This window comes from Artemia franciscana, chromosome 10, assembly GCF_032884065.1.
Source record: "Artemia franciscana chromosome 10, ASM3288406v1, whole genome shotgun sequence".
Taxonomy (NCBI): Eukaryota; Metazoa; Arthropoda; class Branchiopoda; order Anostraca; family Artemiidae; genus Artemia; species Artemia franciscana.
In genome coordinates this window covers 10917335-10931105 of record NC_088872.1, presented here as the reverse complement: position 1 = coordinate 10931105, position 13771 = coordinate 10917335, and the positions used below count along the sequence as shown (strand labels likewise).

Below are 13771 nucleotides of genomic sequence, written 5' to 3'. Positions count from 1 at the left end.
TACCCTTTGGAGGGGCAAGAAATGGTGATAGTTACTTAAAAACACCTTCCCATGGGAGTCATTAAGGATATGCATTTATTCCTAGGAGTTTCCTTTACCTAGACTCAACTACCTGAATATTAACAAAAGATCACAAGCTAAAACTTTACTGGTAGACTTAATGCTTTTGAGAAGCAGGATATTACATGAGCTTCTTGATGTAAGTCTTGGACCAGATCAGGGACAACTTTAACCAATATTGATAACAATACAGCAACTACCAATAATAACTTACCACAGCATCAAGCCACATGTGGCCAACACAGCTACACACTCTCCTCCTCCTTCCCAATCTATTCAAAGCCCTGTTACACCTTCCCTGGAAGTTCCCATTTCCCTTAAATCTTTCTTTGTGACATTCTCCCACCCCAGCCTTGTAGAGCCTGCTTTCTGTTTAACCCTAAACAGTTGGCTAAAAAGGACAATCTTTGGCATTTGTCATCCTTATTCAAAGTTCATGCCTTAGCCATCTCAATCTTTCTCTCATTATAGTCCTAGAAAGTGGGATTGAACCACACTTTTTGTACAGCCTACTGTTAGTCATTCCACTGGGTACCCAGAACAATCCATAGGGAACTTCTCTTTCAAAAACTGTCATAACTGTAGCTTCCAATATTCTAATCTTGGTTTGCAGACATTACCTTAATTTGCACTTCAGAGCAAATTAGTTGCAAGAACTGTGATGCTCCATTGTTGATGATGGTGGTAGATCTGGTCATTGTGATAAGATCAAGTGACAAACCATCAGGACTAGAGAGTGCTGGAGAGATGCAATTTAAGCCCACTCTGTAATGGTGATCACGTGGTAGGTGTGGTTCAAGAACAATTCTCCAGCAATTTGGAGTTGGCACCACCACACAACATCAACTTTGGATTGAGTGCAAGATGGTTAAGTATGACAATCTGCATCATCCTCCAAGCTGACTCTCTATTGTCTTTCAAGAGTTTTATGGTAGTGAGTGCTGGGAAGAGTTGTTCCACTGGATTCTCCATGGTTTGGCCTCCCATTCCTTGTTGAGCCTCTTTTTGAATTCCCCAAGCATGGCTGCAGAAATTGCCCCTTGGCTTAGTTGGTTCCAATTGTTCACCACTTGCTGAATGAAAAAATCTAGTCAGACCTTGGTGTTAGCTGTGGATTTGAACAGCTTTTTCAAAAGTCCTTGTATTTGTCTTTGGTGGGAAGAGAAGGTGAACAGCTTTTGGTCTGCTTGCTGGAGGTACCTGTAGGTGAGCATCATGTCATTACACCTATGCTGAAAAACAAGTGTTGGGAGGTTAGCAGATTGTAATCTACTGCAGGAGGTCTGACTGCATATACCATTGACATATCTTCCTATTTTTCCAAACTTCTTTCAATTGTCAAAAAAAAAAAAAAAAAAAAAAAAAAAACACTGAGCCTTGGCTATTCTACTTTTTAGCATCTTCACTGCTCCCACCATCTTTACTAATAAAACTACCAAGGTAAGCAATGCTGTCCACCTGACAAAACATTTTGTTACCCTGTGTCACCTTTTCATCTTCACTTATTCCTAGCTTTAGCAACTAAGTCTTCTTAAGATTAATTTTAAAACCTATTCTAGCATGCTGAACCAGCAAAACCTCTAAAAGTTCATTCGTTTTACTCATAGTTACATCTAAGATACTTAAATCATCAGCATAATCTAAGTCCAGAAAGCTTTTCTTCCCCATTTGATTTTATGTTCTCCCATTGCCCTTCCTGTGCTCCTTAAGATAAAGCACATTAAACTGATTCATATAAAGAGGGATAGAACACAACCTTACTCAACTCCTGATTCAGTACAAAACCAGCTGCTAACATCATTTCTTACTCACTTGAATCACTTTAATTTATTTGCCTGGTACACCATACAAGGATAAGACCTTTGATAAAGTACTTCTAGTAACAGAATTAAATTTTTGCTTGTAATCTAGAAAACTGAGGACTAAACGTGTTTGATAACTTAGGCACTCCTCAATTATTAACCTAAGAGTGAAAATTTGGTTTAGAAATCATCTACCCTTTCTACAATGACACTGTTTTTTTCTTATAGCTTTGTCTACAGCATTGCTCAGTCTAAAAAGATATCATCATACTAAGTAATTTGAAACCTAAAGAGCCAACAGAGACCAGGCTAATGCCTCAATAATTACCACACATCCTCTTATCACCTTTCTTATACAGTGGTTTAATTAGAGTTTTCTTAAAATTGCTAGGTACTTCCTTAAAAAAAAAAATTCATAATCATCAGTAACTTATTTCTAACCTTAGATCCACCACATTTAAGAACTCACTTACCATACTATTATTATCAACACCTGGGGCCTAATTATTTTAAATCCTCTTAGTACTGTCACTAATTAATCCTAACAAAAAAAATCTTCCTACATGCCCAAGGCATCATAGACTTTTCTGTTTTCCTCTATATCTTTTCCTGCAACTCTCTCTTGGTTTAGTACATTTTCAAAATGTTCTGCTTCACTCTCTTTAACTGTTTCCTTATCACTAATTGTGGCCCCCTTCCTATCTTTGACTGGAACAAGTCCATATTGACTAACCCCTCTCAAATTATTAACATGCCAGTCAAACTATTATGATGTCTAGCTGCATCTTTCAGATCCTCAGCAATTTTGGCCATGGCTCTGTTTCACATTAGCTTAGTGTACATTTTAATGCTTTCTCTACTTTCTTTACATTCCTCTTGTTTTCATATGATCTATGATTCTGATGATTATTGTACAAGTCCCATTTCCTCTCTATTAAACATAAAGCTTTTACACTAATATTCCTAGCTGCATTCCTAACTTTTTCCCTAAGACACCATTAGCAACTCCAAAAATTACTGTCTAATAATTATTCTATTCATATTCTATGTTGTCAAATTTTAGAGTCTCCAGTTTATTATGTAACTGTTCCTGGAAATTTTTTCTCAAATTATCATCCCAGAGTCTACCAACATCAATATTTGCTGTATTTTTTAGTCATAAGTTGAGAAATTGCTTATGCATCATGAAGTTTACTTATTCATCATAAGTTCTACTCTCTGTTTCTATACTCTATCCTTCCTGCCTAACCAAATAAATTCTATATAACTTAATTTCATTACCTTAAATCACAGCTTGGAGTGAAATAAGGACTTTTGACTCATGGTTCATATCCCTAGGATATGAGATTCTGAAACTCCAAATAGGTCCAGTTCAAATCATCTGAATTTGCCAGTCAAAATATTGATATGATAGTTATTTTTAACATTGTAACATTCCATCTATTTTAATATCAGGGAAAGCAATGGTCACAGGTACCAGTGAAGGACAGGGACCAACACATTCTCAGGTCTATACTGAAACACTTCAGTTGGCTTAGAACTGGACAGAAACAAGTCCCTGGGACCTTAAGTATGAATAGAGGCTTTGAGCAAACCTGGCCTGATCTTGGTCACAACATGTTTTTCAGCACTTGACAATGCTCTTGTAGCAACAAGAGTCAAAATCCTGCACAAAAAATCTCAAGCCTATTTGGTGTACCTTCAACTCACAGTGTATCCATGCCTACACATATTATGCTACTACTACAATAGTATAAAATCATCAGTATTGAGTTGTATGTTGTAAATGAAACTCAGAAATAAATTGATTAAAAGGAACAGACTGAGGATGGCTCCCTGAGACAAGTCTTCTCTAATAGGATGCTCAAAGCTCCTACAATTATCACTGTGTATAGCAATTACTTAGTCTTCAGTAATCTTCATTTAATATTTACACTCACCTTGTGCAGACTTGGACTCATTTACTTGCTGGGCAGGGACTTGGAAGCTGATGTTCAATGTCCAGAAATGCAAGGTTATCCATTTTGGTAATAAAAGCTTAAGTCACCAGTACTCAATTGAGTCAATGGACAAAACAAGGCAACCAACAAAAGTTTGCATTTAAGAGAACTTTCAGTAATTGTTCACCCTCAGTTGTTTCAAAACTCTATAAAGGTTTAATTCAACCTAAGCTAGAATTTGGCATGTGTATTTCCAACCTAATTAATAAAATTGAACAAGAAACTCTAGAATCAGTTCAGAGGCATACAGCTAAATGGATCCAAGGTTTGTATAGCATTCTTTTCCTCTCCTAACTTGACAAATTAAATTTACTATCAATAACTTATTGCCAATTGAGAGGGGATATGACTATGGAATTCAAGCAGCCCAACTGTAAAGAACTTATCCTAAATATCTTTCAACCACATGCCTCTTTAAGGACAAGAGGATATGATTAAAGACTTTTCAAGAAGCATGCCAACTCATGGTCATATAGCAAATTCTTTTCTAATTGGGTAGTGAATCTATGGAACTTATTAAACTAGGAAACAGTCTCTTCTGCCAAAATTTAGTCACTCAAACCTCTAGTTGACATGGAATGGTACAAAAAACCCTGTAAATTATTTTGGGACTCACCTGATCTGTCTTTACACAACCTTTTCTGACCAGGAACTACAGGATTGTCCTAGCTTATCACTGGCAACTATGATTTAAGGTAGGCTAATTAGGGAACCACTAATAAAGTTAACAGCACTAATAGGAAAACCGAGATTAATTTGAGCTTTAAATAATTTCTTTTGAATGACACTAGGCTACCATAGGTATTAATCCAATGAAATGGGCTAGGATGATGATGGTTGAAGGTCCTTGTTTAAAGGGGTTGGACGTACACGGCAGCCAACACAATTCTGAAAAAAATGAACCATTCTGATTCCCATGTTTTTAGGAGGATAGAGGTAAATTACCTTAAAATACCATTCAAAACCTTGATAAAGCATTCGGGCCCAGGTGAAGTGAATTAATTGAATTCTCTGCCTTTTAATTTGCGTTATGAAGCCCGATTAGCTAAAATAAGCGAAAATGAAACCTCAATTTTCAAGTAAAAGAAGAAATATAAGAGTTAAAGTAAAACAGTTCAAAATAGGGATGATACCTTTTTATTGACAGTGAATAGATATAAAATCATTTAACTGGATATTTCGAACACATATACAGTGTTCATCATCAGCAGTAAAACTAAAGGACATGAATAAAAATAAACAAAATTTATACCTAATAAACTAATTACATATAGTTTATTGCTCTTATTTTTTCAATGCAACAGCGGAGGCGACTCTCTTTGACCTTTTCGGTTCCGGTTCATTAGAATTATCTGATAAGAGCTATGACCTCTGTCCACGTAATATGTCAGATAATTCTAATGAACCGGAACCGAAAAGGTAAAGAGATTTGCATCCGCTGTTGCATTGAAAAAAGTAAGAGCAATAAACTATATGTAATTAGTTTATTAGGTATAAATTTTGTTTATTTTTATTCATGTCCTTTAGTTTTACTGCTGATGATGAACACTGTATATGTGTTCGAAATATCCAGTTAAATGATTTTATATCTATTCACTGTCAATAAAAAGGTATCATCCCTATTTTGAACTGTTTTACTTTCGTCATGGAAAGGCAGTGTGGTCTTCGAAGTTATAATATAAGAGTTCCATTGCAAATATCAACTTTCTTAGGTTTGGCGGATTTTTTATCAACTGCGATCTTCTTCTAATAAAATATTGTTGAAAGAGAGGTTACACGAGGAAGAATATATATGTCTGCATTGGATTAATGACTCTTTTGACTAATAGCTACTAAGGACTTTGCATAAGCTCTGTAGTGTGTTGTTTTATTTAAGTTGGAGCCCTAGGTCTCTTAACATCTAGCTGAGATCAAACCAACTGCAAAATCACCCTGAGCTTTTAAATAATTTTTTTTTAATTTTACTATAATTCTTTTTAAACTTTACATGTCCACTAAGCAGTTAAAACTAATTATTTAGCATATTTCAATGACATTACTTTTTTTAATATGCTTAAAGTGCTATTAACGCATAAGTTACCTGAACGAGCAGTTTTGTAAAAATTTTGTTGCTGTAACTTGCAAAAGAACGACAATAAACCTATAGCACTGCATTCATTAATATTAGGCCTGTTCATTCACCAACTCAGAATCATTGTGTTGCCTAGAATATTTTTTTTAGGAGAAGGACCTAATGTAGCTTCGTCGACAGAAAACTTTTCCTTTTATCAGCAATTTTCAATGTATTTTTAATCTAAAAACCCTCTATCCCAAATTTTTAAAATTTAGTTCGGTTGATGGACAAAATTAAATGTCAGCTAAAGAGTAACAGTCAAATTTATAACTTTCCTTGTTATATTGAAAGCGTAAGAAAGCAGAAAAATAGCGTACTGAAACTTGTTTATCGATAAATGATCACTGTGGCACTTCAAATTTGCTCAAGTACCGTTATGTTCCGTATTTCTCGGCTAAACAGTTTCACCTCGATTATTAATAGCCCATTTAGAGGTTAAGATCCAAAGAATTTTGGTTTTCTTATTTATCTTTGTGGCTGTTTAGCTAATTCGTCCTGCTTTTTCATCTCAAACCGAAGAGATATGTTTTAAATGTCTTTAATTTTACTTAGTTTCCCTCGAAGTACCCGTAATTCATTTTCGTAAAATATGCAGAGGATTAAAGACCATCTTGAGGTAGCAAAGAATAATCGCAATCTTTTAGTTAAAATAGTTAGAAAATGATCTCCTATTCAAAAAGGCTAAAATAATCTTCTTGACAGAAATCTACTCCTTTTATTAATTTGAGTTTGACATGCCTTAATTTGTTTTCTTTTTCTTTATATTTTGAGTCTGTTATTTTATATTGATAATATTATCATTTTTATGCATACTAAGATTCCTCAATTTTTATATTTATGGGAAAAATAAAAGCAAAATAAAATAGGTAAGTTTAAAGTCGTATATTAAGCAGTTACTTTATTGGGACTTTTACAACAGCATTCCAGATATATCTAGGCATGTGCTAATTATATTGTATCCCTCCTGAGAGGAAAATATCTAAGAACTCTGTTTGAAGTATGATAATATATGTTGAACAAAATGCAAATACGGTCAACAAGACATAAAGTACGGTTAGTTCTCAATCAGAGTAAGGGTGGTAGTTTTTATTAAAAAAAGGCTATGATATGCTCTTTTTTGGTAAAAATTAATGACCATCAAATCCCCTGACAAGACAAGCATAGTACCACGGATTCATCTTTGATCATTAGCTGAACTAGAGAGCTCACTGCACAAACAAAGCACGGATAGATACAGTTTGCCCAATCCAGTATCGACGACTGGTGGGAAAGAGCTTGGCCCTTGCTCTTGGTATGACAATGTACTTTTAAATGGTTGTAATCAAATCGATTGTGTCACATGCTAGTAGCATGGATCAGTTTGACTCAGAAGAAAAACCATATAATTTCTTAAAAAAAGTATGGAAAGACTAGCATGCCTAGTGATAACATTAGCATACCGTAGATCACCCACGGTATCTATGGAGTTAGTTCTAGTCTTGCACATTTTCTGGTGGAAGAAGAAGTGCTCTCTGACTGCTTTTTAGTGGTCAATAGACAAAAAGACGGCAAATACGAAACAGGGAAATTAAAAGTTGCATGTTGATGTCTGTAGCTAAATGATAATGAAGTGCAAGGACCTACAGATACCTTTTTAATTCCATGCCTTTAAGAAATTTACGAACTTTATTAAAGTTGAAACTCCACGATAACCTAAAGCCAAGACTGCGAAACTGCTAAACAGCTGCTAAACACTGTCAATGAGAGCAAAATTGAAAATACAAACACGAAAAATGACATAAAACACTAGAACAATTAAACAAGATAGTGGGTAATGAAGCATACTTAAAGTATTAAACTGAAAATTTCAAGGCATGTGGAGGAGACATAGAAGAGACATTGCGTAGCCATTACCCCTCCATGCTCTTTTCAGATGCCCCCTCTACTCAACTCTTATCTAAATCTTTGAACTGTCTTTTTGTTAAAACTAGTCAAAAGATCTAATAGGTATACTTTCAGGCATGCCATGACCCTATATATCCGGGGTAAGGGTTTTAAATTATGTGATTTAACCTTTGTTTACGTGCTGGATCTATCATTAGGGAGAATGAAAATATTGGAAAAGCTTAAGAACATTGAGGTGTAACCTTGGAAAATGTTGAAAAGCATATCATGCTATATCAAAAGGCACTAAGTCCATCCAGTTTTTCAAAAAAGGATCCGCGATATTTTGAGAGCGGCTGAGTGTACTGGGTTGAAACCTTCAGTTCATGTTGAGAGGGATATTGGAATTGGTTGAAAGTCCACCAGCCCCCTCCTATGTCAGTTTTGTTTCCCTCACCCCAAAAATATTGGACCAAAAATTTGAAATAGACATCTTATTCAAAATAATCAAAAGCTCAAATATCTTTGCCTATGGGAATAACATATCCTCCAAAGCTTTTGGGAGGGATGTAAAACACAATTAAAACAAAGAAACACACGGGGACGTATGCTGAACATCTAAAGACCAGCTAAGTGTATTAAATAAAAATGACAAGGAATGTTGAGGGGATGTTGAAAAGCTATCAATGGAAAACGTTTCCCTCTTGCCCTTTCCAGATGCTCCAATTTCCTTCGGAAAAGCATTTTGTTTAGAATTATCAAAAGGTATAGCAACTATGCTTCAGGGGTTCAATGCCCCCACAGCCACAGCTTCCTGGGAAAGGATTGTAAATTATAGAATTTGCGCTTTTTTAAATGCAGGATTTATCATTAAAAAAGGGGGATGTTTGATTCGAGGTGTGTTCAAAAAGGTTAAGGGTAATAAGGTGAAACCTTGGGGATTGTTGAGTAGCATGTTCAACTGAATCTATAGATAGTATGAGCAGCCTGTTCATCAAAAATGTGGGTCTGCAATATCGCAAGGACAGGAGAGGGTACTAACTTTAAACCCTCAGGTTATGTTAAGGAGGACGTTAAAAAAGTGTCAGAAGGTGTCACCATCGGTTTTTTTTAGCAGCCCTCCCTCCAAAAATATCTGACAAACAGATTTTGGAATAGCCATCATATTTAAAATAGTAGAGAATTGAAATAGCTATGCTTCTGGGGAATACTTAAACCCCAGAAGCCCTGGGGGAAGTGTTGGAACTTATATCAGTTGCCTATTACTTATATACAAGGTCAGCTATTGGAAAAAGGGAATATGTTTTATCCTGAGCCTCTGAAAAGGTTAAGAATTCTAAAATAATGCTTTTTAGAAAATGTTGAGGGGGACGTCAAACAAAATCAAAGCACACTATATGCATAAGGGATTTTAGAAAGAGGCAACGGCTATATCTAAAGAACAGGAACGATGGGCGGTCCCCCCTTTTACCCTTTTAAATGCTCCTCTTAACAATGACAGGGATCTTAAGAATCTACTTTATTCGAAATAGTCACAAACTCTAAAAAATATCCATCCCTCTGGGGAGCCATGCCCCCATAACCCCTGGGCCAAGGCATGTAAAATGTGCAATTCGTTCGTATTTTACATGCAGTATTTCTCATTAAGAAAGTTGGGGGGGTGGGTGTTTGATTCTGGGTGTGTACGAAAAGGCTAAGGGCACTGAAGTAAAATCTTAAGAAATATTTAAAGAGTATCTGGAGCTAAATCAGAAGAAATTATATGTATCCAAGTTATCAGTAATATTTATCTGCAATATCTTTGGTATGGGTAAGGGTATCAACTTGAAACTTTCAGAGTCGCTAATACTAATGCTACCTCAGCTGTGCAGCTGTGCTACTGCCACTGTGACTACTTCCAACAACTTGCAACATTGATAGCGATTGCTTGCAACAGCTACTACATTTACATGAACTACTTTTATTAAATAATGAGGGGGATGTTGTACTTTGAAGCTTTACTAACGAGAAACCCCTCACTTTGATATTTCGATTTTTTGATGAAACTTCCATGTAAAAATAAGCCTTGAAGTTGAAATTGGAAATGTTCAAAAAGATGAAATTGATCATAATGAATAGAAATTAATTTGAAAAAACTTTTCAAAAAGAAGTTTTTCACTTAAATTGAACATTTAAATTTACTCGATATACTTTAGTCATTATTTTACAAGGAAATAATGAGAAATACAGAAAATACGTGTGATATATATTAAAGCAAATTTTATGCCAGATCACAATAATAAAATAAATAAGGAACAACTGTCTTCTGAATTTAAAATGTCAAATAATTTTAACTCTAGAAAATTTAAGGCGGAAAATTTAAGCAAAAGTTTCGTAAATATACTGTTTAAACTTGTATTGAATAATTAGTCTATTGAACACATTTCTGATTTGTGTGAAAGATTGGACATGCGATTATTTAGAAAATGGTGCTTAAAGCATTCCTTGCTCATGTGAAAAATTCCACATTGGCTGAAACCATTAACAGTTTATAGTGCAATCTTTTTTTCCCCAAATGCTTTTGAAATAGTTCAAGAGTCATAAAGCTTAGCCTGCGGAGTTTTTACACCTTCATCCAGTCTCCGAAGTAGCAGCCATACAATTCGTTTTGCCCACTTTTAACATATAAGGATTTTTTTCAGAAAAGAGGGAATATTTGATCCTGGGTCTCCAAAAAGGTTTAGGGTAGTATAGTAAAACTTTAAGGAAATATTTAGAAAGATGCCGACCAAAATCAAAGTGCACTTTATTCTCGATAGTTGTGAAAAGAAAATATCAGCTATATTTCAAGAGTTACTAAGGGAATTAAGTTGAAACTTTCAAAGTATGTTGAGGAGATGTTGCATACCATTATGTATGCCCATTATCATTTTGTATATAAGTAAATACAAATGGTCTTAGATCTTTTGTCTGAATCAAAAAGTTGAAGGTATCAATGCTCTGAACTTTTTTTAATGTCTACAAGCAGTATGCCGAACCAATATATTTACTAAGATGTTTTTCTTTTCAAAAAGAAAAAGCATAAAAGAGGCGGTGCTAAGTAAATGTAAAGTAAAATAATTAATTTTTTACAAAACAGTACCAGAATTTTGCTTCAACATTCTATCCCTTTATATTGTGTGAATTTTACAACTGAGTGGCACTACAGCGGTTTTTACTTTCATTTTAGTCTTGATCTAAAAAAGGAGCAAGCAATATTTTTAAAATCAAAATAAAACATTATAGTGACTCATCTTCCTAAATGCAGTTTATAAACTAAAGCAATAAAATTTACAGTCAAACCAAAACTGAAACTTCATTAGCTGATATTGAATGAACGTTCTAATTAATTATTATAGATCTGTGTCGAAACTTTTAAGTTTAAGTTTTCTACTATTTTAACAGGAGAAAGACGCCCGAATTTCGTGAAAAGTGAAGGGATTTTGGATACTTTGTACGAAAATTATGAGCGTCGGTTTGAAACTTGAATTTCTCGCAAAATTTCAAATTTAAGAAAATGAGCCAACCAGTTCTGAAATTTAAGAAGCTTTCTTCTCATGCCTTTGCTCCCGAAAGAGGATCTGCTTTCGCTGCTGGATTAGATCTGAAAAGGTATTAATTTTGACAGATTATTGCTTATGTAATCTTTTGCTAACATTCTTTTTCTGAAGTTCAAAAGTTTTAATGGTTGCCGCCATGGCAATGTTCACTATTTTTATTCATAATATTTCCTCTTGACCTGGCTTAGCGCTATTTTATGCTATTATTTAGTATTTTGTCTGTGTGAAGGGAAGGCTTCTTTTGACTTCTGATTTTGGTAAATATTTTAATTGACAGATTATATTGAGATAGCTAAGATAAGTAAAGTATTTGGGTAGTGTGAAATTAGAAAAAGGTGAAATTCTAGTTTAGTGACTTCTTGTTATCTCAGAAAGGGGTTAGGCTAGGGAATGAAACTTTCAGGGATGGGTCTACAGACTAAAATATGTCCCAGGAAGGTATTTTGAAGTACCTACCTTTGCTCCTCTCCCTCTAGAGGGTCCTGACCTTTGATGGCCTTTAAAAATATCTGTGTTACAAAAGTAAAACCTTGAAAAATAGATCTTCTGCTTGAATAAAGTACAACAAAATTGTTTTCAGCTTCACAACTTTGCTCATTCCCAATTTATAAGGTTTTAAAGATTTGCTAATAAATTTCCTAAATTTTGAAAAAAACAAATTGATATGGCTCGGAATTCTACTCAAATAACAGGAATTGCATTGGTAACTGAAAATAAAGGTAAAATGTTGTTTTGTCAAAATTTCAGTAGATGTAGACCTGTCATGTAGGTGAATTTCAGGGCCCTCTAGAGGGAGAAGGAGTGGAGGTGGATACTTTAAAATACCTTCCTAGATATACTTTAGCCTTTAGACCCATCCCTGAAAGTTTCATTTCCCTAACCTAACTCCTTTCTGATATTACAAGAAGTCACTAAACTAGAATTTTACCTTAAAAAATACTCCTTTCTACACATTATGCAGAATAATTGTACCTAAAACATCAGGTATGCAGACCTGCTATACTTTAAACCTACCCCATAACATGCAAACAAAGGCTGTAGCTCAAATTTGTATCTAAGGTATTATATTTTTATCTTACTTGGGTGTAATTTACAAGGATTAAGAATCAGACAAAAATAATAGAAAAGTATTAGGTAAAGGATAGATTATACAAGTACCCTTTTAAGACTGATATGAACAAGTATTTTAGAATTTTTGTGTGTTGTCTTCAGATATTTATAATTTTTCCTTCTGAGGAGAAGTTGGTAAAATTATGGTAGTTCATACATCTGGCTTACCAATAAAGTGAATATACTACTTGATGTCTTTTTTATGTTCTTTACAAATATATTAATTGCTTCTACTATAAATTCAAATTTAAGCACTTTTTGAGCTCTTAAAATGATGAAATTTCAAAGATTATGTCAGTTCATATAGCTGAGTTACCAGTAAAGTGATCATACCACTCAATGCTATTTTTTATGTTTTTTATGAATATAATAATCACTTCTACTGTAAATTCTGATGTAAGCACTTTTTGAGCTTTTAAAAATGATAAATTTTCAATTAAAATAGGAGTTTTCACTTGTTTTCCACAAATAATACTAAATTTTCTCAGCACCATCTTTTTCCATTGTTCTTGAAAAAAACAGACTTGAAGTCTTTTTTTTAGGTGAGGTTAAGTTAAGTTAAAAAGTGCTTAAATTTGAATTTATGGTAGAAGCAATTATTATGTTTGCAAGAACAAAAAAAAAGACTTCAAGTGGTATGTTCACTTCATTGGTAAGTCAGTTAGATGAACTGTCATAAATTTACCAAGGAGTTATTGTACTCTAGAATCCTAGTGTATTCACTGCAAATTCTTTTGCCCCCCCCCCACCCAAAAGGCCAACACATACGCCAGATCCTACATTTTAAAAGAAATATGCTTATTACTATTTGCTTGTTGGCATTCTGCTAAGTCAGTTTGAAGAAAGGTAAATATATAATATATTCCATAGCTAGATCAGAGACAGTGTGAACATACTACTTGATGCCCTTTTTATACTATTTCCTGGTACAATAATTGCTTCACTCAAAAGTACACCCCTCCTCAATGTTCCATGCATATCCCCAGGTTTGTACAATAACATTATTATGTTTGTTTTCATTGTTGTCTACATTTGAAAAATGATTTTTTTTAAATAATAGGGCAAGACCCAAAGTGCTCAGGAAGTGCCTCATCTCAGACAGATATATTGGTTAAAATGTATCTTTCCCTAAAAATATACAGCAAGATTTTAATCTGGGGAACTAGATTTTAGTTAGGACTAGAGTATCAAGGATTGGCTAACTGCAATCATAGAAGAGTTAAGGTTTCTCACAATTTAAATTTA

The 13771-nt window shown here is 34.2% G+C and overlaps 2 protein-coding genes across 6 annotated transcripts in view; one reads left to right on the top strand and one right to left on the bottom strand.

Annotated features, from left to right (window-relative positions):
- Positions 1-4940, bottom strand: part of LOC136031774 (protein KTI12 homolog) — a 48070-nt gene extending 43130 nt beyond the window's left edge. Inside the window, exon 1 of one of the 2 annotated variants that reach the window (XM_065711537.1) lies at positions 4808-4940. The gene's annotated coding sequence lies outside the window, so the exon portion shown is untranslated. The remainder of the gene's footprint in view (positions 1-4807) is intronic. The other variant, XM_065711538.1, reaches the window with a different exon arrangement.
- LOC136031775 (deoxyuridine 5'-triphosphate nucleotidohydrolase-like) overlaps positions 1-13771 on the top strand; it is an 82646-nt gene that overhangs the window by 6404 nt on the left and 62471 nt on the right. For all 4 annotated transcript variants that reach the window (XM_065711542.1, XM_065711541.1, XM_065711540.1 and 1 more), the window contains exon 2: positions 11262-11468. In XM_065711542.1, coding sequence (XP_065567614.1) covers positions 11374-11468 — 95 coding nt within the window. In that variant the 5' untranslated portion in view covers positions 11262-11373. The remainder of the gene's footprint in view (positions 1-11261; positions 11469-13771) is intronic.